Source organism: Ylistrum balloti, unplaced genomic scaffold, assembly GCF_031769215.1.
Source record: "Ylistrum balloti isolate Yb309-2 unplaced genomic scaffold, AGI_CSIRO_Ybal_v1 Utg369672, whole genome shotgun sequence".
Lineage (NCBI taxonomy): Eukaryota > Metazoa > Mollusca > Bivalvia > Pectinida > Pectinidae > Ylistrum > Ylistrum balloti.
In genome coordinates this window covers 1,254,454-1,276,594 of record NW_026781917.1, presented here as the reverse complement: position 1 = coordinate 1,276,594, position 22,141 = coordinate 1,254,454, and the positions used below count along the sequence as shown (strand labels likewise).

Below are 22,141 nucleotides of genomic sequence, written 5' to 3'. Positions count from 1 at the left end.
CTGCAGTATCCTTGACCCCATATTCCCTCCTTCCTCCCCCTCCTCGCTTGTCTGCAGTATCCTTGACCCCATATTCCCTCCTTCCTTTCCCTCCTCGCTTGTCTGCAGTATCTTTGACCCCATATTCCCTCATTCCTTCCCACCTCGTTTGTCTGCAATATCCTTGACCCCATATTCCCTCCTTCCTTCCCCCCCTCATTTGTCTGCAGTATCCTTAACCCCATATTCCCTCCTTCCTTCCCCCTCTTGCTTGTCTGCAGTGTCCCTGACCGACCAAATATCCTATATTTCCCTTCCTCTCCCCCCACCCTTCACTTGCCTGCAGTATTTTGGAGCCCCTTTTCCCCTTTTTTTCCCCCACCTTCCCCCTTACTTGTCTGCAGTATCCTTGACCCCATATCCCATATTTCCGCTTCCTCTTCCCCCCTCCTTCACTTGCCTGCAGTATTTTGGAGCCCCTTTTCCCCTTTCCTCCCCCTCCATCCCCCTTACTTTTATGTAATATCCTTGAGTCCCTTTTCCCCTTTCCTCCCTCTCTTCCCCCTTACTTGTCTGTAGTATCCTTGAGTCCCTGTTCCTTTTTCCTCCCCCTCCTTCCCCCTTACTTGTCTGTAGTATCCTTGAGTCCCTTTTCCCCTTTCCCCCTTACTTGTCTGTAGTATCCTTGAGTTTTCCCTTTTCCCCCTCCTTCCCCCTTACTTGTCTGTAGTATCCTTGAGCCCATCCTTCCCCCTAACCTGTCTTGTGTAGTATCCTTGAGCCCCTTTTCCCCTTTCCTCCCCGTCCTTCCCCCTTACTTGTCTGTAGTATCCTTGAGCCCCTTTTCCCCTTTCCTCCCCCTCCTTCCCCCTTACTTGTCTGTAGTATCCTTGAGCCCCTTTTCCCCTTTCCTCCCCCTCCTTCCCCTACTTGTCTGTAGTATCCTTGAGCCCCTTTTCCCCTTTCCTCCCCCTCCTTCCCCCTTACTTGTCTGTAGTATCCTTGAGCCCCTTTTCCCCTTTCCTCCCCCTCCTTCCCCCTTACTTGTCTGTAGTATCCTTGAGTCCCTTTTCCCCTTTCCTCCCCCTCCTTCCCCCTTACTTGTCTGTAGTATCCTTGAGTCCCTTTTCCCCTTTCCTCCCCCTCCTTCCCCCTTACTTGTCTGAAGTATCCTTGAGCCCCTTTTCCCCTTTCCTCCCCCTCCTTCCCCCTTACTTGTCTGTAGTATCCTTGAGTCACTTTTCCCCTTTCCTCCCCTTCCTTCCCCTTACTTGTCTGTAGTATCCTTGAGTCCCTTTTCCCCTTTCCTCCCCTTCCTTCCCCTAACTTGTCTGTAGTATCCTTGAGCCCATTTTCCCATTTTCTCCCCACTCCTTTCCCCTTACTTGTCTGTAGTATCCTTGAGCCCCTTTTCCCCTTTCCTTTCCTCCTTACTTGTCTGTAGTATCCTTGAGCCCCTTTTCCCCTTTCCTTCCCCCTTACATGTCTGTAGTATCCTTGAGCCCCTTTTCCCCTTTCCTCCCTCTCTTCCCCCTTGTTTGTAGTATCCTTGAGCCCCTTTTCCCCTTTAACCTCCTCCCCCTTACTTGTCTGTAGTATCCTTGAGCCCCTTTTCCCCTTACCCCTTTGTCTGTAGTATCCTTGAGCCCCTTTTCCCCTTTCCTCCCCGTCCTTTCCCCTTACTTGTCTGTAGTATCCTTGAGCCCCTTTTCCCCTTTCCTCCCCCTCCTTTCCCCCTTGAGCTTGTTTCCCCTTTAGTCCTCTCCTTTGTATGTTATATCCTTGAGCCCCTTTTCCCCTTTCCTCCCCTTCCTTCCCCTTACTTGTCTGTAGTATCCTTGAGCCCCTTTTCCATTTTCCTCCCCCTCCTTCCCCCTTACTTGTCTGTAGTATCCTTGAGCCCCTTTTCCCCTTTTCCTCCCTCCTTCCCCTTACTTGTCTGTAGTATCCTTGAGCCCCTTTTCCCTTTCCTCCCCATCATTCCCCTTACTTGTCTGTAGTATCCTTGAGCCCCTTTTCCCCTTTTTTCCTTTTCCCCCTTACTTGTCTGTAGTATCCTTGAGCCCCTTTTCCCCCCCTTTTGTCTGTAGTATCCTTGAGCCCCTTTCCCCTTTCCCCTTTCCTCTTCCCCTTACTTGTCTGTAGTATCCTTGAGCCCCTTTTCCCCTTTCCTCCCTCTCTTCCCCCTTGTCTGTAGTATCCTTGAGCCCCTTTTCCCCTTTACTCCCCGTCCTTTCCCCTTACTTGTCTGTAGTATCCTTGAGCCCCTTTTCCCTTTCCTCCCCATCATTCCCCTTACTTGTCTGTAGTATCCTTGAGCCCCTTTTCCCCTTTCCTCCCCGTCCCTCCTCCTTACTTGTATGTTATATCCTTGAGCCCCTTTTCCCCTTTCCTCCCCCTCCTTCCCCCTTACTTGTATGTTATATCCTTGAGCCCCTTTTCCCCTTTACTCCCCGTCCTTCCCCCTTACTTGTATGTTATATCCTTGAGCCCCTTTTCCCCTTTCCTCCCTCTCTTCCCCCTTACTTGTCTGTAGTATCCTTGAGTCCCTTTTCCCCTTTCCTCCCCTTCCTTCCCCTTACTTGTCTGTAGTATCCTTGAGCCCATTTTCCCCTTTCCTCCCCCTCCTTCCCCCTTACTTGTCTGAAGTATCCTTGAGCCCATTTTCCCATTTTCTCCCCACTCCTTTCCCCTTACTTGTCTGTAGTATCCTTGAGCCCCTTTCCCCTTTCCTTTCCTCCTTACTTGTCTGTAGTATCCTTGAGCCCCTTTTCCCCTTTCCTTCCCCCTTACTTGTCTGTAGTATCCTTGAGCCCCTTTTCCCCTTTCCTTCCCCCTTACTTGTCTGTAGTATCCTTGAGCCCCTTTTCCCCTTTCCTCCCCGTCCTTCCCCCTTACTTGTCTGTAGTATCCTTGAGCCCCTTTTCCCCTTTCCTCCCCACTCCTTCCCCTCTCACTTATCTGTAGTAGGCACACTGGGAAATAAGATTATTTTGAATATATATAGAATCAAATATGTTTTCACTAATCAGGAGGTGTAGGAGTTCCTCATGTCTGACACATCGGTAAATGTTTATATACATATGAAGCCTTTACACACACTAAGTTGACGTTTTCACATGTAATACTCCTTCATGTGCTTCAAGCTTTGTCTCAATATTTACACAATGTTAAGAGCTACAGATTTCCACAAGCCATTGAGAAGACGCCAGTAGGATTGGATGGTAAAGATCAGAGAAAAATCATAGCAAAGATACCAAATCTTATCCCGCATTTCATGGAAAAAAAATCAGAAATTTCAAATAACATTTATTCACAATGGAATGTCAAGAGATTTTTTAAAAGACATCAATCTGACGAAAATAGATTTATAATTTCACTTTTTAAAAGTAATTAAACCAACGAAAAAATTAAACTGAAAATTTTACAGTTCTGTAACCATTTCACAACCTAACACAGCTAAATGTCTTCTTAAATAATCTTAGGCTAAAAAGACAAGAGGAGCACCAGATCTTGAAGCTAGGTATGCCAACACAGTAATAATCTTTATTCATATAATTATGCTGACAGAGCTTCTAAAATGTCCCCTGACAGATTTTGACTAAAGAAAGCCAACCAAGGAAAAAATCTGAATATTTCTTGATTCACATTCATGTTTTAGTTAAAGGTTTAGTGTTTTCGCAGACACATGAAAGGGGGAGGTGAACATCACAGCTCCAAGAGGGCCTCATAAAGACAATTCAATCTGTCCCCGCATAGCATCATAATCTAATCTTTCAAATACGATTTACGCGGCAAGACTGCGAAGCTGTCAGTAATACAAGACAGTCTGATATAAGAATTTCCTACCAGAAATGTTCAAGCACCTGGGACCCTTAATTGAGAAATTAGAACAATGGTGATGTCTGAAGTAACAGTCACAATATTGACGATGTCTAAGTGTTAAATTTCATCACATAAAATGACTGTTAAATAAAAGCAACTATTATCATACCTAGACGTGGGTATCATTCTGTCCTTGCCACACATTTTTATCCTCTCACTCACAATACTATTTTACTTTCTAGCTTGAAATACAGTTTTATCTTTCAACTCACTACACGGTTTAGCCATCCAACTTCCCACATCGTGTTTTACCCTACCAACTTACAACACTGTTTAGCCATCCAACTTCCTACACCGTGTTTCACCTTACCAACTCACTATACTGTTTAGCCATCCAACTTCCTACACCGTGTTTCACCCTACCAACTCACTACACTGTTTAGCCATCCAACTTCCCACACTGTGTTTCACCCTACCAACTCACTACACTGTTTAGCCATCCAACTTCCTACACCGTGTTTCACCCTACCAACTCACTACACTGTTTAGCCATCCAACTTCCTACACCGTGTTTCACCCTACCAACTCACTACACTGTTTATCCATCCAACTTCCCACACCGTCTTTCACCCTACCAACTTACAACACTGTTTAGCCATCCAACTTCCTACACTGTGTTTCACCCTACCAACTCACTATACTGTTTAGCCATCCAACTTCCCACACCGTGTTTCACCCTCCCAACTTACAACACTGTTTAGCCATCCAACTTCCCACACCGTGTTTCACCCTACCAACTTACAACACAGTTTAGCCATCCAACTTCGTACACCGTGTTTCACCCTATCAACTTACAACACTTTTTTACCTCAGACTCACAATATTTTTTCATTGTCCAATTTACAATGTTTTACTTTCAACTTACAATAACACCCATTTTATCCTCCAACCTACAACAATGTTTCATCCTTCCACTTACAACATGTACTGTTTTACCTGTCTAATGGTACATACATCACTGTTGCAACCTCATACTCAAAACTCTGTTTTACCAACCAAATTACATCATCATTTTACCCTCCAACTTCCAACTCGGTTTTACCCTCCAACTTCCAACACGGTTTTACCCTCCAACTTCCAACACAGTTTTACCCTCCAACTTCCAACACAGTTTTACCCTCCAACTTCCAACACAGTTTTACCCTCCAACTTCTAATACAGTTTTACCCTCCAACTTCCAATACTGTTTTACCAGTAGTTTTTATTAGAAGAAAGTTCTAAATACATCTATAGTATATATATATATTGCTGATAATTGGATTAGTTATCTTTCATTGAATGCACGAATCTTAAATTGGGTAACTTGGACGACCCTCAAACCTAGGTTCTTACAATAAAAGCTATGACTTTCTCTATGCTATATATAATAAGTGAATAGCTGTACACCCCATTGGGATTAAGCATTAGATATATATTCAAAAACAAACCTTTGACGTTGAAGGAGATTGAATCATGTCTTAAGATCATATTGCGTCTTTCCTGGAGACGAACGATGGTAATCCATTTGATCCCGGATTCCCCTGATGGTTATGTATACTCAAACACACAGTGCTGACCAAGATAGATTTGACATATTCACGGTAACAAAGTTACACCTGAACCCCTCTGGTGACAACTTGATGTTCAGTGCTTAGAAATCCCACAAAGCCTGGTTTTTCAGTTTTCTGAAAGAACAAATCAACTGCTTTGAAGTATTTGACTTTATGAGACACAATGTGAGAATAAAGGTGCCCAATACTCAACTGAATAAGAATGAGGTTTGAAATAAGTAAAGGCTAACAGTTAAAAAATTTTTAAAGTCATTTGGCAATAAGCACTTGCCAGCTATTAAGCCCGCCCATACATATAATTTATAATGCTGTTTAGTTAACTTAAAAACCAAAACATCAGTTATATAAAGTTGTCAATTGTCTCTATGGTAAGTATGTTTTAATAGCTAAACTGGGCAGTTGACAGACCAAAAATGCAACAAAAAGTTGTTAGTATTGAATCTGAATCCAGAATATTGATTAAGCAACACCAATTGTTTCAGCACCAGTATAAACTTTAAAGCAAATGTACAAACTCTATATTGATTCATATCTGAAACAGAAATATATTACATTTAATATGACTTTTATGAATTCTAGTTTCGTATAACCCATCTGTACAATGTGCTTACATAATGTATTATCTAAGTTACACAAATCATAATATCCCACTGGTATTCCCAATCAGGAAATGAAGCAAATTCTTTAACAATACAATACGTCTCGAAGACATTGGATACTTGGGGAAACCACTATTAAGATTCAAATGATATGAAAAGGTCAGCAGACTGTATCAAGGATAATATTGAGTGATATAGAAATGGTTTGTGTAGGGTGTATCAAGTTCAGAACCATATTTATTCCACATCAATCTGTAAGAGATTTTTTTTTTGCTTTCGTACAAAATGTTTCTGTAACAATTTGTAGACCTATCTATGATAGTCAAGAGAGTGTTAGCGAACATAACTTTAGATGGTGACCTGAAGTGTTTGCTTGGAGCTCCCTACCACTGGCAGTTTGTGTTTCACAGGAAGTGGAGAAATAGACTGTGCTCTCATGGTTACATCGTTGTGCATAATGAATTCACCTGTTTTACTTTGGACTGCATGTAACGGACCTCTTGTATGTTATTCCATGAGGTAGCCGATGGTGTTATTATATGGAAACCCTATGTCAGAATGACACTGGCTTTTCCTGGGGTGAAAACCACCAAATTAAAGTTTTCAATTAAATTGCAATTAGCGATATGTTAATGTTGCTTGGATATATAATAACATCCATAAATCTACAATATCAAAATCTGTTTACTTAGAAAGGATTGGGAGAAAAGTTTTCTGAAGTTGTACAATTATTGTTTACAACATCTGTTCAATGCAAACATATGGTTTTTACATTGTCCTGTAATAAGCCCACTTTCCAAATTTTATTTCAAGATTATGTGTCTACACTCTGGGCTTATTGTATCAAGATAAATACAGAAAGAAATGAACAGAAAATTTTCTACATGCAGAATTCTGGATACAAAGCCATTTTGTCAGTTTATAACTACAGTACACAACCACAGCTCAACAATCCACAAACAATGTGTCAGTCAAAACATCAAATTGGGATAAACCTACTTGAAACTATTTCAATCTCAAAAGGGAGAAAATGTGTTCCTTTTGTAAAGTTTGTAATACATTAAACTACAACGGTTTTCAAGATTTGTGTGCCCTCAAGACATAACACGATTTCAGAATTAGGGTGATAACTGTCTTATCTAGCCACACTCTCTCAAGTCATATTACAAAGGGTATAGGTACAACATAAGACAGAAACTTAATCAATTCAATTTCCTTTCTTTAATTTAAAAGAGTGTGAGGAAAATTACATTGAAACTTAAGAAAATAGAAAACAATGATGAGACTTAGATGACAAAAAAATAATTAAAATCACAAATTATTTTTCAGGAAGGATTTTTCTCAAAGAGGCACACACAACCAATTATGGGTCTATGACCTTCAGAGAGTCGATCCTAATCATGATGTGTTGTATGTGACAATTGAGGTTTTAATAAAGAAAGGATTGTCTGACTTTGCCTGGAGATGTAATATGAACTTTAGTCTAACCTTCTTTTCAAAATACAGACTGTAGAGGGACACCAAAACCTGTCAAAGACATAGAGGTCAAGGGTCAAACCACAGCCTCCCCATGGCTTTTGTCCTTGATTCTATTACTACGAAACTCTCCATCACAATTGTGTGACCAGGAAAGACGATATCGTTGAGCCTCGCCCCAAGTTACGTTCCATCTAAAGATCCTTCTAATAAGGAAGAGCTCAAGATAGAAAACTAAATTGTATGTGATTGTCAAGGCCTTGGACGGAATCAACACTGAAATCAATTTCTGATGAAAATACAAAAAGAAAAAAAAGAAATTCAATAGACAAAACCATGAACGTAAAAAATGGGAAACCATTAAACAAAAAAAACTATGTTCACAGAATTTGTTTGAAAAAATCTCATCGATTTTATTCTTTTGGGTATTCAAATTGTATATATAGCTTGGCTATAGTTTTTAAAAGTAATTTGGAAGGTAATTGAAATAACGTATGACACATTACAACCAATTTAATTCGCTGATATAGTCAAATGACATTTCAAATTATGAAATTAGTCGTCAGTGATGTGAATTTCATTACTAATTGCATGCAAACAGGGAATTAAAAATAGGAAAAACAATATATTCACTGTGACACTAAACTTGTAAAAAAGGGAGAATAATTTCCCTTAATGAACCAGTTAAAGCGAAGCTAGACACATCACTCACCTAGACTGACAGTCACTGCAATCATTCCAAAACAATATTATTGAAATAATCAGCTTTTTAATCATAAACAGAATAATGTCAGAAAAGAAGAGATTTTCTATAAAGCCTTTTATCAGTTGATGGTCTCAGATCCGTATCGGTGTAGAATTCAATATTGGTCTAACCATTTCTTAGTATTTTTGAAACCACAACCAGTGTATTAATACATATAAAATTGCATCATAATTTTTTATCATTCTAACTCTAAAATAGGTCAGATTTCATATTTTTAAATGATCTTTATACCTGTGTGATCATTTTAAGTTTAGCATGTTGTTTTCAAGAGATTTTTTGGATAAACATTGATCTTGATTATAATAAGTTTCATACAGATTAAAAAATGCTGTGGATATTTCTGAGGATTTCCAAATAATCAATTTTGGATTAAAACAATTTTCTTTCAAAGCTTATGGATGTTGTACTTACTTGCCTGTGATAATCCTCCAACACCTTATTTTCCAATTAAGCAAGAAAGATTACCAGAGTTTGCCATAATTCTGTAATAAGGATTAAGAGTGTCAATGACTGGATAAAGATGATACAAAGCTGGACAGTGGTCACCAGTGGACAGTCCTAAGGTTACCTAATGACTGGGAATCATTTATTCAGGTATCTGTAGCTACCTGGACAAATTGGAGACACTTTTACCTGTCATTTAGGTAAAGCCCTAGAGTGGCCAAACTTGGACATCATTAATCAGGTGTGCAAGGCTCTGGAAAATTGCTTGACCACAGGAAACAGGTAGGATAGGGATTACTGACTACTGGTCAGTTTGACAATGTCCGGTGATGTAATATGGACAAAACAGTTAGGAAGTCTGTCACTAATGAAATTACACCTGTCATAGTATCAATGAGTTTACAAGCAAACACATCATGGCCTATTTAGGGCCAACGACAACACCATACATAATGTACAGGTGAAAACTAGACAGGTAAGAATGACTGATATAATTTAAAGGGTTCGTCTACATGGCACTGGTGTCAGTAGAGAGCCAGTGAGCCAATCAGAGTCTACATTATACATTTGGAAGTCTCCGCAGAATAATTACTCTCCAGAAATCACAATTATATAACCTTGAAGTTTTCGCTACAATTTTTACAAATCAATACAAAATACTTTCATCTTTGGATTTAAAGAGATCCCTATTGGATGATGAAAGCACAAAAATTGAACCACATTTTTGAAGCCATTAAAAGTATTAGAAAATATTTCTACCAATTATAAACCATTTATGAATTAATGATATATCTTGAAGAGTATTCTACCCTACATACTCAAATGAAGGTCACTATGACCTTTATTTTCCATTTTACTGCCTAAGATAATCTGTATCTTTATTTAGACTTTACATATGTAGCTTCCTTTCTCCAATTTGTCTACACATATTCCACATTGTTTTGACACCGGACTTGGCATTTGACTTTATTTCTCAGTCATTTACTTTGGTGTTAAGTAATTTTAGCTCGGAATTTTTTGTAGTAGAATCTATGTACACATAGACATGTAGCACCATTTTTTAGTTATAGATTTTGAGTATACTGTTACTTCACCTCTTTAGCCAAATTTTGTGTTTAGCTTCATTTCTCCAGCCAGACTTTGTGTTTAGCTCTACTTTTGTGACCAGACTTTGTCTTTATCTATATTTCTTTTGGCTGCAATCTGTGTTTAGCTCTATTTTTGGTTAGATTTTGTGTTTATTTCCATTCCTTTGGTAAAACATTGTATTAAACTCATTTTCTTTAGCCAGACTGTGTTTAGCACTATCTCTTCAGCTGTTTTTTCTGGTTATCTCCAATTTTTTGGTCTAACATTGTGATTGAGTTCAATACCTTTGGACAAACTTTGCATTCAGCTCCATTTTATCACTAGCTTTTCTGTTAAGCACCATTTCTTTGGTTTGACTTTGGTAACACTACATGTTTAGGACATTTCTTTGGTTTGACTTTGGTAACACTACATGTTTAGGACATTTCTTTGGTTGGTAACACTACATGTTTAGGACATTTCTTTGGTTTGACTTTGGTAACACTACATGTTTAGGACATTTCTTTGGTTTGACTTTGGTAACACTACATGTTTAGGACATTTCTTTGGTTTGACTTTGGTAACACTACATGTTTAGGACATTTCTTTGATTTGACTTTGGTAACATTACATGTTTAGGACATTTCTTTGGTTTGACTTTGGTAACATTACATTTCTTTGTTTAGGACATTTCATTTCTTTGGTTTGACTTTGGTAACATTGTTTACATTTCTTTGTTTAGTTTAGGACATTTCTTTGGTTTGACTTTGGTAACACTACATGTTTAGGACATTTCTTTGGATTGACTTTGGTAAGACTATATTCCATTCATTCAGTTCAATTTATTAGACTTAAGATATATTTATTATCTGACTCAGCAAAAGGTGCTGATTGAGCAGTCATTTTCAGTGATATAAGCTCAACCTGTTTTAATCAGTACAGAACTTGGATTATTTATTGAATGAATTCACATGTCTTGTGGTATGAATTTTTTGTCATTTGGTTCATTATTTCAAAGTGTCATCAATGATAACTTAGTTTTAATTTGAGCAAAGGCTTAATGTATACAATGAGATACATGAAATGCTGTTTGTGCCTTCAATGGCAAGTGTGGTGTTAGTAGGCGACAGTATCTGGAGTAGTACTGAGTATCGACACATCTGAATTACACAAATTTCCAGACTGTAAAGTACCAACATAAAGCAGGTGCTAATTTTCTTTCTATTGGAACATTTAGAAAGCCATCATCTGGAAAAACAATAATGTCAAATTTGTTATAATTTACTTAAGAATGGTCTATAACAGCAAAAAGAGGAAATAATTTTTTAATTTGAATGTTTTATATTTTTCAAAAACAAAATCTTAAGTGTGAAAGTATATACTGACAAAATGTCTTTAGATGCCCTGGGTTAAAAGCTTATCACAGACTGTGGACCTGTTCTGAAATATTCATTATGTATATCTTGAGGCATTGGTAACACTACACACATGGCGGTCACCTGTTTATCAGTAGAATGAAATCTCTAAACACCGGAAAACAGTTAACTGTCAGTGACCAGAATTTCACTTCTGTTTTTGTTTTTACCCAACTTTTTAATGAAAGAATATGACACTCATTGTACACCTGATGTAAATCCAACCCATCATTTTATGATACAAAAGACAATAAAAAAATGAAAGTATAATAAGTTAGATGCAATGCACTGTTTTTTCTTATTGGTTTTTTTTTTCTTTTTTTCTTTCATTTTTTTTCCTTTTTTTTTATATATATTTTTAGCAAACTTTGATATCAACAATGTTCCATTCATCATATTAACAAAAAGAATGTCTTTATTTTTATCAGCCCTTTCTGTGCTATTAATCACATGCGTGTTTGTAACATAATTTACGTAATGGGTGTTATGACACTGATAACAGGACAGTCATTTGATCATAATTGTTTCTAAAGTAACATGCCCCACGCTTCCCCATAAAGTATATTACTTATATGATGATTTTTTTTAGAGCTGTACTTACTTCTGGGAGTGTCAGATTTAAAGCTAACGTTTGAAACGACTTTTAAAACAAAACACTCTTAATATCTTTTTATTGATCGTAAAACAATTTGTGATCAAATAATGAAAATTGAGTTACAACACACAAGATACTCTTAAAAACACCCGTAAAACAATCTGGCATGTGTCTGAATTTCTGAGTTATTGAACATGCCGACACTTAAAGTTGGAGCTTGTGCAGTTTAATCGAAAAATAATTTAATCAAAACCTGTTAATGTCAGCTATTTCTCACGCAGGAAACTTTGAAGGGTGTTTTTATGTCACATATGCCACTTAATTGTTTAACTGTACTTGACATTTATGTATCTGTATATTACTTTAGTATAACAATAGCATTGACCAAGTTATATTGTTATAACTTTCTGTTTGTACTCAATATTTATTCATATCTAGAAATTAAAATTATGGTTATAACAATATTTTAGACCTTTTCATAAAGTGAGAGATAAAATTCATTTCTAAATTTTTAAATTTCAAACTTTAGTGATAACGTAATTTAAACCTTTAATGAAAATATTTTAAAACTTTTTATGTACAAACTAACTTGAAAGATTAGAATGAAGATGTAATCGCAAGTTTGCGTGTCATTTTCGTTTTCATGGTCAGTAATGATTGCGCTCCAGAAGTATCCATTGATTCAGCTGGTGAAGTTTTACTCAATGTTTCAAACCAGAGCAGGAATTAGCTATAATGGGACCAACTGATGACTGCAAAACACAATCTGTAAAAATTTACACATGAAGACAAAAATACTTAAGATAATTTGAATTTTCTAAACGTTACTCATTAATCATTACATTAAATCTCTCTGGTTTGAATTTTGTAAAAATATGTTCTTTAAATTACATTGTGATGTCATGAGTAAACAAAACTGGAACACTTAAGCTCAAGGCTAAAAAGATGCATATCTTGAAAAGATATTTGTCAGAATGTGACACATTTGTGTATCATATTACAGGAAATATCTTAAGCATTTTAAGAGAAGTGCTTGTCCATCATACATACCACTTCATGTTGGTTGTATTTCTATCAGCAGTTTATGAGAATTAGTTTTCCTTTTTTTAAGATAATGATCTATGATACCATCTGATGATTATTTATTATCTTAGTCTTTATTTCTTTCAGCCAAATTTTGTTTACAAGAAATTTTGAAAAACAAAATTCTGATATACATAAATGTAATTCCTTTAAGAGATCAGGGCCATGACATTTCCAGATGCTCAAATTTTTTAACGACAAAAACATTTAAGTATACCTATCACATGGAAGTATTTGAGGGTAGTGCATTGGGGTAATTAGGCAGGTTCTGAACCAATAATTTCAAAGTAAATCTCCTGCTGTGATAGGAATGCCAGATGGGTTTGATCAGGAAAACAATGGACAGGTGGGAGGGGAGGTAACTCCTATAGAATTTCTCCTCCACCTGTGTGATTGTTTCCCATTGACCTGACACCTGTCTGTATGCATACAAGCAACACTAAAGCTCTGTCATTTATGTCTCCCTTCATTACACACATCAAATTAAAATGCAATTTCCATACCATATGAGACCAAACTTGACACACTGATGTTACATGTGTGAATAAAAACAACCTCAGAATCTTCATTCTTGAAATGAGACAGGAAAAAATTCCAATCAATTTTTGATTTTAGCCATTTTACTTGCCCCAGACCATAAGCCCCTGCCCCACAAGCAATTCAACATATCCCCTATTTAAAATACAAACATCAATCTGTTTTGTCTCTCTTTCCATTATCCCAAGATGTATCCATTTAACCAAACATTTATATGTACCTGTAGAATGTAATTTTGAAATGTACATATCAAATTCTCATCAATAGTTTAAAACTAATTTCATTAAAGCATCATATAAGCAAATCATAACAGTTTAATTCACATTTAAAGATTCAACATCTAAATTCCATGAATATTCATTAAACATGATCTGTATATCTTAGTACGAAATGATGATTGAACTTCAATGTATTTCCCGTATTTGAAATTGTTTTCCAATTAAGTACATAATTTTCAGCAGTTTCACATATCCTCTTTATTGTTTTCCAATTACAATGTTATTCTGTTTTAAATATCCCCAATGCTCCATCAACACTCCGTTAATGAATAACGTACAGTTATCTTGGAATGTGTCGCTGTGTAATTCTCACCAGAGTGTTTTACGATGCCGTTGTAAATATCAGCAATTACCGTTATTGAAATGTAAATTTGTGTTTGCATGCTAAACTAACTCCTATCTATCGAATTATGTAACGGGGAGTGATTTATAAACCTGAAACCAGATCAACTATTTCATACATTAAGTAATTGAAACTAAATTAGTATCACATTACTGAAATTGATCCCTCAGAATCTCCTTCTCAATAATTTCTAAAGAATTATCATTTCATTAATTTGTTTTAAAGGTTTCTACAGAAATGAATCAATCACGTTCTAATTACAAAACATGTCAAAGATACAAATTGAAAGAAATCATTACATTTTATTCAAGAGAAATCAGATAATGGTTGTTATCATGGTTCAAAGTGAAGTACTGATTTACATAATATGCGATTTCGATACTTGATTTTGGATGAATTTATCTGGGGACAGATTTTAAAGCTGACTAGCAAATCTTTGTCTTCATCTAGGACTTTTTCTGTGTGTGAGTACAATGTCAGATCTAACACAAACTGGCATAGGACCTCTGAAATGGGACAAAAGTATATGATAATACAAGTTCCGACATGGTAAAGTGCATGATACTTTAGATTTAAAAAAAAAAAAAATTCTATTTGCACTTTTTTGGTCTGGCTTTCATCAGTTTTATACTAATTTTCAGCAAACATGTACAGCTAGTCTAATATACTGTCTCACGTACACATCATATTTGTAATGTTATACTGTTAACATGTTTTTATTTCATTCAATAATATGATATAATATGAAGATTTTTTTTTTTTTTAATTTTTCCTCCGTTATAATTTTTTGTTCATATTTCCTTCGGAGTACATACAGTAATTAAAATTGGTTATGACTGTATAGATCAAACTCCAAATTGATCCAAGACTCTTTGAGGTTTTCAATGTGATAGTAGTACAGTTACAATGTATAAGAAGGCTTCTGGAGACCTTTGACACAATCACATTGATTAACTTTACATAGACGATTTGTGATCCTAAATTTCCTTTTTAAATACAACATCAATTTGAAATACAATTTGATTACTTTTTAAATGTAAGGTCTCTGTTGCTGAATAAAATTTTAATCGTTGTCATTTCCATAAATCTTACATGTTATGTCCGAAAACGTGTCATGACCCAAACAAGAATAACAAAGGGTAACAACTCTTGTTGAAAGAAGTGCAAATTCAAAGTCAAACACACACATTGCTCCCCTATTGCAGAGAAGATAAAATATTCATAAGTTAGATATCTACTTAAAAGAACAAGAGATCCATAGGCCTAAATGGTCATCTGACATAAAATACAAGATTTCAAATTTTGAACTTGAGAAAAAGTCGAAAATGTGTTTTCAAAATGGTGGCCATGGCGACCATGGCGACCATGTTGGATTTCCGACCAACCCGAAATTAACAAACTTTGGTCAGGATCATGTCACGATCATTTCTGGTAAGTTTCAGCTCAATGAGACATGTAGAACTTGAGAAGAAGTTGAAAATGTTTACGACAGATGACAGACGACGGATGATGACGGACAAAAGGCGATCGCAATAGGTCATCAGACCCTTTGGCTAGAATCAGGAATGTTTGGGCAATATTTCACTGAATGGGATTCCCATATCCCAAGATATACAACTTTACAGCGTTCAGTTATTAAAAGGTGAAAAACTAACAATATTATGATCGGCACAAGAAATCACAAACCAAGGGCTATAACTCTAAAAACTAAACTTATAAAGAATGATGATTGAGAAATAATGAGGACAAGGGTCATTATTTTAACAAGTGTCAAACAGATACAGAACGTGTAAATTGTATCAAGGGAAGTCCAGGACAGTTAACAACAGAAATAAACCAAACACAGGGCCACAACTCTGTAAAAAAAGTAGCAGGGAAGCAGCAGAAAGACTGATTTTGCACTCAACACCTTACATCCCATAATTCATGCTGAGTGTAGTAGGTTTGATCTCGAGTGTAAGCAATACACCAGTAGCTGAATATTATTCTCTGCACAAAAACATTGTTAATGCTGCCAACTTGCCCATGCCATGGATACACCATACCATAAAATATATATGTCAATAACTGCAGCAAACTAAAAACAGCATGATGCCAACTGATTCATCATTCATTGAATTCCATGAAACAAGGCCAAATCAACAATGAAAAAATCTTCCATGGTGACCCTTGTAAGAAATACAAAGAGAATGAGACAAAATGTTTCAGAAGGTAATCTACATCCTAAGTGAGAACCAAATTAACAATAAATAGAGCCATCCGGCATTATACAAACAAGCATCACCCAAATTAAACCTGATACCTCAGAAGGAAAGAGAATATTTCAAGTGAAGTCATTGTGACAACCATAAAACTGCCCCATAATTTTTATCATAACCTTTATCTCTCGAAACTCTGTGATGAGACTTTATGTGCCACTTGTCAACATCAAGAAAGGAAATCGTGATATCAGGAACAAGCCCTTGAATATTAAATCAACTGTGACATGTTAACACCCTAGATAAAATAATTGCCCTTAATGACCCTAAAAATGATAAATATCAAAAGTTCAACAAATTCAAAAGAAATTAGAGCTTTTACATATGTTGTTTCAATGATTCACGTGTTTGAAAGATCAATTTTCTAAAATATTTACTTTTTTTCTTATCAAATTGTTTGAAATTCTGAACTGGCATTATCTTCCCTTTTTAAAATGAGTTGGAATATCAGCTGATCTCAAGGGATATATTATATGTTTTCAATTCTAATCTAAATTTAAATTGTACAAGGGCAATAATGGATAAGATAAGTGAGAAATACTACGACCACCCTCCCACAGCCCCCAAGGGAAAGCCATTCATGAAGGCTAAACAAACATGTCTGAGGATATCCTATTGAAAGGCATTCTCTAAATAAACATGTTCATGTTTTGCTATGAACTTTGTCATAAAATGTGATGAATGTGATATATCCTCACTGATGTAATGCAATATATCAAATTTTGTTTAAATCTGTTGGTAGCACTTAAAATTTAAAGCAATATAACAGAAAAACTGACAGATTATAGGCAGTATCAAATGGAACCAAAATCTCACTAATATAAACAGATTTATCGGACTTGGTTTATTTTTGGTGTAAATGAGATTTAAGTAATTTGACAGAAACTTGGAAGTTATCTATTTTAACTGTTATAAAGTAATATGATAACGTTATTCAACACAACTCATCCACGACCTCACTGTTATAAAGCAATATGATAACGTTATTCCACAGAACTCATCCACGAACTCACTGTTATAAAGTAATATGATAACGTTATTCAACAGAACTCATCCACGACCTCACTGTTATAAAGCAACATGATAACGTTATTCAACACAACTCATCCACGACCTCACTGTTATAAAGCAATATGATAACGTTATTCAACAGAACTCATCCACGACCTCACTGTTATAAAGTAATATGATAACGTTATTCAACAGAACTCATCCACGACCTCACGGTTATAAAGCAATATGATAACGTTATTCAACACAACTCATCCACGACCTCACTGTTATAAAGAACATGATAACGTTATTCAACAGAACTCATCCACGACCTCACTGTTATAAAGTAATATGATAAAGTAATTCAACAGAACTCATCCATGACCTCACTGTTATAAAGAACATGATAACGTTATTCAACAGAACTCATCCATGACCTCACTGTTATAAAGCAACATGATAAAGTAATTCAACAGAACTCATCCATGACCTCACTGTTATAAAGAACATGATAACGTTATTCAACAGAACTCATCCATGACCTCACTGTTATAAAGCAACATGATAACGTTATACAACACAACTCATCCACGACCTCACTGTTATAAAGCAATATGATAACGTTATTCAACAGAACTCATCCACGACCTCACTGTTATAAAGCAACATGATAACATTATTCAACACAACTCATCCACGACCTCACTGTTATAAAGCAATATGATAACGTTATTCAACAGAACTCATCCACGACCTCACTGTTATAAAGCAATATGATAACGTTATTCAACAGAACTCATCCACGACCTCACTGTTATAAAGCAATATGATAACGTTATTCCACAGAACTCATCCACGACCTCACTGTTATAAAGCAATATGATAACGTTATTCCACAGACCTCATCCACGACCTCACTGTTATAAACAATATGATAAAGTAATTCCACAGAACTCATCCACGACCTCACTGTTATAAAGCAATATGATAACATTATTCAACACAACTCATCCACGACCTCACTGTTATAGAGCAACATGATAACGTTATTCGACAGCAACAAAAAATAAATATACCTTTTTGAATGTAACAATGATAAAATGTGATAATTGAAATAGAGGGCAATTTTGACAAAAATGAAGTGATTTTTCAAAACAATTTTGATGTTCTGTAACACTGATAAATATTGACAGGTTTTTGTGATCTCACTGATATAAAGCAAGATACCAAACTTGTTTAAATCTTCTTGTTAAAAAAAACTAATTTGACTAAAACCTAAAAATGATCTATTATAAAGTTTTAAAAGTCCTTAACTCTGGCAAATATTGATTGATTTTGATCAATCTAACTCCTTTGTGATCTTATCAATACATGTATAAAGTGGTATACCAAATCTTGCTCAAATCTGAAAGTAAAATTTGAAGTTAATCGAAGGAAATGATGAATAAAGTTCCATAACTCTGGCAAATGTTGACAAATGTTGACCAATATAAAACATATCTGAATTTTTTTCGATATAAAGCAATACACCAAATTTCTGCCAATATTACTGTGAAGTGAGAAGTTCTTGATATGAAGCAATGTACAAAATTTGGTTCAAATCTGTAGAAAAAATCTCAAGTTATTCAACAGTAACCCTAAATCTAATAAGAAGATCAAAAGATTTTGGTTAAGGATATCAAATGTGGTATCAAATGAGAGCTTTTATCCTCAGAAATATGCAAATATGAATGTATCATTTCTTAACATTGAAAAGATATGAGTAAAAGTTCTGCACAAACAAACAAACCAAGAAATCAGAAAGACCAAAAACAATATGCCCACCATTCGCCTACCTTCGGGACATAAAGGCTTCGAGTTCATCATGAACACAATAATAGAATGCATTTACTTCTGATTGTCAAGTCTCCAAGTGCAGTTAGTACAGATGGTGACTGTTAAATCACGTCTGTTCCTGAGTAATTAAATTTCTAGCTTATTTACATCAGTTACCAAAATTTCAATAAAAAAATTTGATATTTCAACTCATTAACTGGAGCAATTAACTTGAACATTGTAAAATATTTATTGAAGCTTAATTAGTAAAACTAGCATGTGAAACATACAACTACATATGTAAAAAAATCAATATTGTGAAAGTTTGAGATTTAAATTATGTTTGAATTTACTTTCCTTGTTTCTTCAGTAACATAAATAAGCTAAATTACTTTTGTAGCGTTGCTGTCCTCTGTAAATTCCTACAAAGGGCTAATTACACTAGAAATGTAACGAGGCTTAATTAGTTTAAACCACACTGAAAGATGATTAGGAAATTTTAATTTGAAGCTAAGGTGGTGAATTCAGATGTTGAGTGTGCTGTGGTAAATTTTATGTTTGCCAGCTTCCGAATGAGCATCAGGACTTCGTCAATCATAAGAAAAAAACTCATTGAAACAAAAGGTCAATGTAGCCTGTAACACACATCTATGCATTATTGGAGATTTTTTTCCTTTTTTTTTCTAATAATTGAAGTTTTGAATTAATGAAACTGAAAATTAAAAAAGCAATAAAATACCCATTTGTTGAGGAAATGCTTGCATAAAAAATATTATATATATTGATACATTTTTATCATCCAAATACACTATTATGTGCCATATTGAAGGGGAAAACTAGAATAAAATTTTTAAAAAAAGCTAAATAAAGATGATGGTGTCGACATATAAAGAAATTGGGTATGTAAATGCAGTAAAAAGTGAAAGTTTGACCTCTGAACCATGAAAAGAAATACATGTTGCTTGACCTATGTTGATTACTTTGACCTCTGACCTTTGATGTGAAATCTTTATCATACATGTAAGTTTGACCCCTGACCTTAACAAGATATAAGTACAGCTAGTAATACATTAATTAGACAAATCAAATACTTTTGACACATTTGAGGGTTCTATATTGACAGTTTGACCTCTGACCTATGGGTAGAAATGCTTTAATCTGAAATTGGTAGAAGGAAGAATAACCTTAGACTTCTGGTAAGAAATAATTTGACCTTTGACCTCAATCTTTGAAGTAAAAATAATGGCCTATGGGCTTTGATACATAATATCATAAATACGATTAATTTCATATCAATGATAGAAGTAGTTTGACCTCTGACCTACATGTGCATAATGTAAGGCTGGTGTCTACCTCCACGTGTGATAATAATGTTATGAACTTTTACCTTAAGGTGGAAAGGTCATAATGTATTTAGGGGTCATAATGTATTTTTCTATTGAAAAAGAAAAAAAATGAAAATTGTTTTAGGGCAGATTCAAAGACTTAATACATTATTTTTGATAATAGCATTGCCAACTAAATTCCATTACTGTACCTGATCAATAGATTGACAGGGACAGATACCTTTAAAACTTTCAATACAAAACAAGATAACAGTTGCCATTTTCTGTCGAATTCCATACATCAGGAAAAATCCTAAACTACATTACAACAACTGCTAGCTTCAAAGTCCAGGCTGTCAAATCAATCCAACCATAGAACCCAATAAATCCGACAAAATCACCAAGTAATACCCTTATTTTGATTGAAGTTTTCGAAGTGTATAGATTTTATTTAGTCAAAGTGTTTGTGCCAACTTGTTTTAGAAAATATTAGAGAAAAAATCACAAAAAGATGATAAAACTAGAAAGCTCCCCTTCTTTTGTGAGAGTTTGAAATAGTATGTTAAGCTTTTTATAGGTCTTTGAAAACAAGACAGACTCAAGTTCCAATTTTTTAACACTAACACTTTTTGTGGAATTACATTTCACTTCATCCAAATCTCATTCAGCAATCATAGGGGTTGTCTGTGGCAATCTGATAAATTTTGTCTCTCAGACAGTGTATTGGTACTAGATTTGGTCACCAAGGACTTTTCCCATGCTTCGTCGAGTGCAGTCAGAAACTGGACTTGTACGAATGAGTTATATCATTGACAGAAGACCCACATTTTTTCAGCGTCCAATCTCTCAGCAATAAATCGGAATAGTTAGGCCAGCGTGAAATTAATGGCGGTTATTCTCACTTTGTCAAATACCTGGACAGAAACGGATATATGTACTTTATACCTACTGTTAATTCTAAATGATGGGCTTCTTTCTGTCTGATCCCTGCTCACTCTTCATCACGCACGTGGGGACCTGTCGTCTGCTCAACTCTTAGCACTTTACGATACGTGCACTTCCTGTTCATATACAAAAGCACGCGCTCAAGAATAGATCACTGACTACGCATGCGATCTTAGCTTTAAATTAATGGCCGAAAATGGTTCAATTGCATTCACCGTATAAAATGAATTTAGATTCAAGACGATAGGTTGTGAGTGTGGATAATGAGAGGAAAACAGTAGACATATAAACAAATATACATGTACCATTCTCTTACATTCCTCATTGATTTCGACAAAAAGTCGCCGTAAGATTTTTTTAACTTGTTGACAGAAATTTTGAAGCAGAAGTGATAAAATCTCCGACATCTTTAGATCAGGTAGCAACTACGTCTGTAAACGATAACAAATTGTATAGAATTTCATAGCTGTTTGCCGATGTCTCTCGTTCCTGATGTTTAAATGTCAAAGGGTTATATTCAAAAGTTTATAGTTTCATGTTGCTTTGAAACTTCAATGACACTGACTGAGTTCATACGTAAACAATGCACTTCAGTTTGTATTTCAACCTGTCAGTTACATCGCAAAACGAAATAGATATTATGTAACGTCTTTCCAAGTTTTTGTTTTTTTTTCTAATGTATGGCATTCTTGTTTCCAGGATCAGATGTGGGTGAAATTGACTCCAAATGACAAGTAAAAAACAATCATCGAACGACGTTAAACTAGAAGAATGGAAAGTTATCCTA

General features: G+C 35.4%; 2 protein-coding genes across 2 annotated transcripts in view; both read right to left on the bottom strand.

The window, feature by feature from the left end:
- Nucleotides 1-732: 732 nt before the first annotated feature.
- Nucleotides 733-2,266, bottom strand: LOC132562473 (ribosome-binding protein 1-like). Its single transcript, XM_060227221.1, has 2 exons — nucleotides 2,115-2,266; nucleotides 733-1,918 (listed from the first exon to the last, which is right to left on the bottom strand). The coding sequence occupies exons 1-2, from the start codon at nucleotides 2,264-2,266 to the stop codon at nucleotides 733-735; spliced, it is 1,338 nt and encodes a 445-aa protein (XP_060083204.1).
- A 179-nt stretch (nucleotides 2,267-2,445) lies between these two features.
- LOC132562465 (uncharacterized) overlaps nucleotides 2,446-22,141 on the bottom strand; it is a 37,553-nt gene continuing 17,857 nt past the window's right edge. Inside the window, exon 2 of the mRNA XM_060227209.1 lies at nucleotides 2,446-2,954. Within this exon, the coding sequence (XP_060083192.1) occupies nucleotides 2,446-2,954 (509 nt within the window). The remainder of the gene's footprint in view (nucleotides 2,955-22,141) is intronic.

Bases quoted from the DNA above. Each gene is read 5' to 3' on its own strand.
- LOC132562473 (XM_060227221.1), bottom strand. From the start codon at position 2,266: ATGGGGAGGAAAGGGAAAAGGGGCTCAAGGATACTACAGACAAGTAAG. The intron at 1,919-2,114 runs GTAAGGGGAAGA...AGGATACTACAG, and splicing joins CTCAAGGATACTACAGACAA to ACAAGTAAGGGGAAGGAGGG.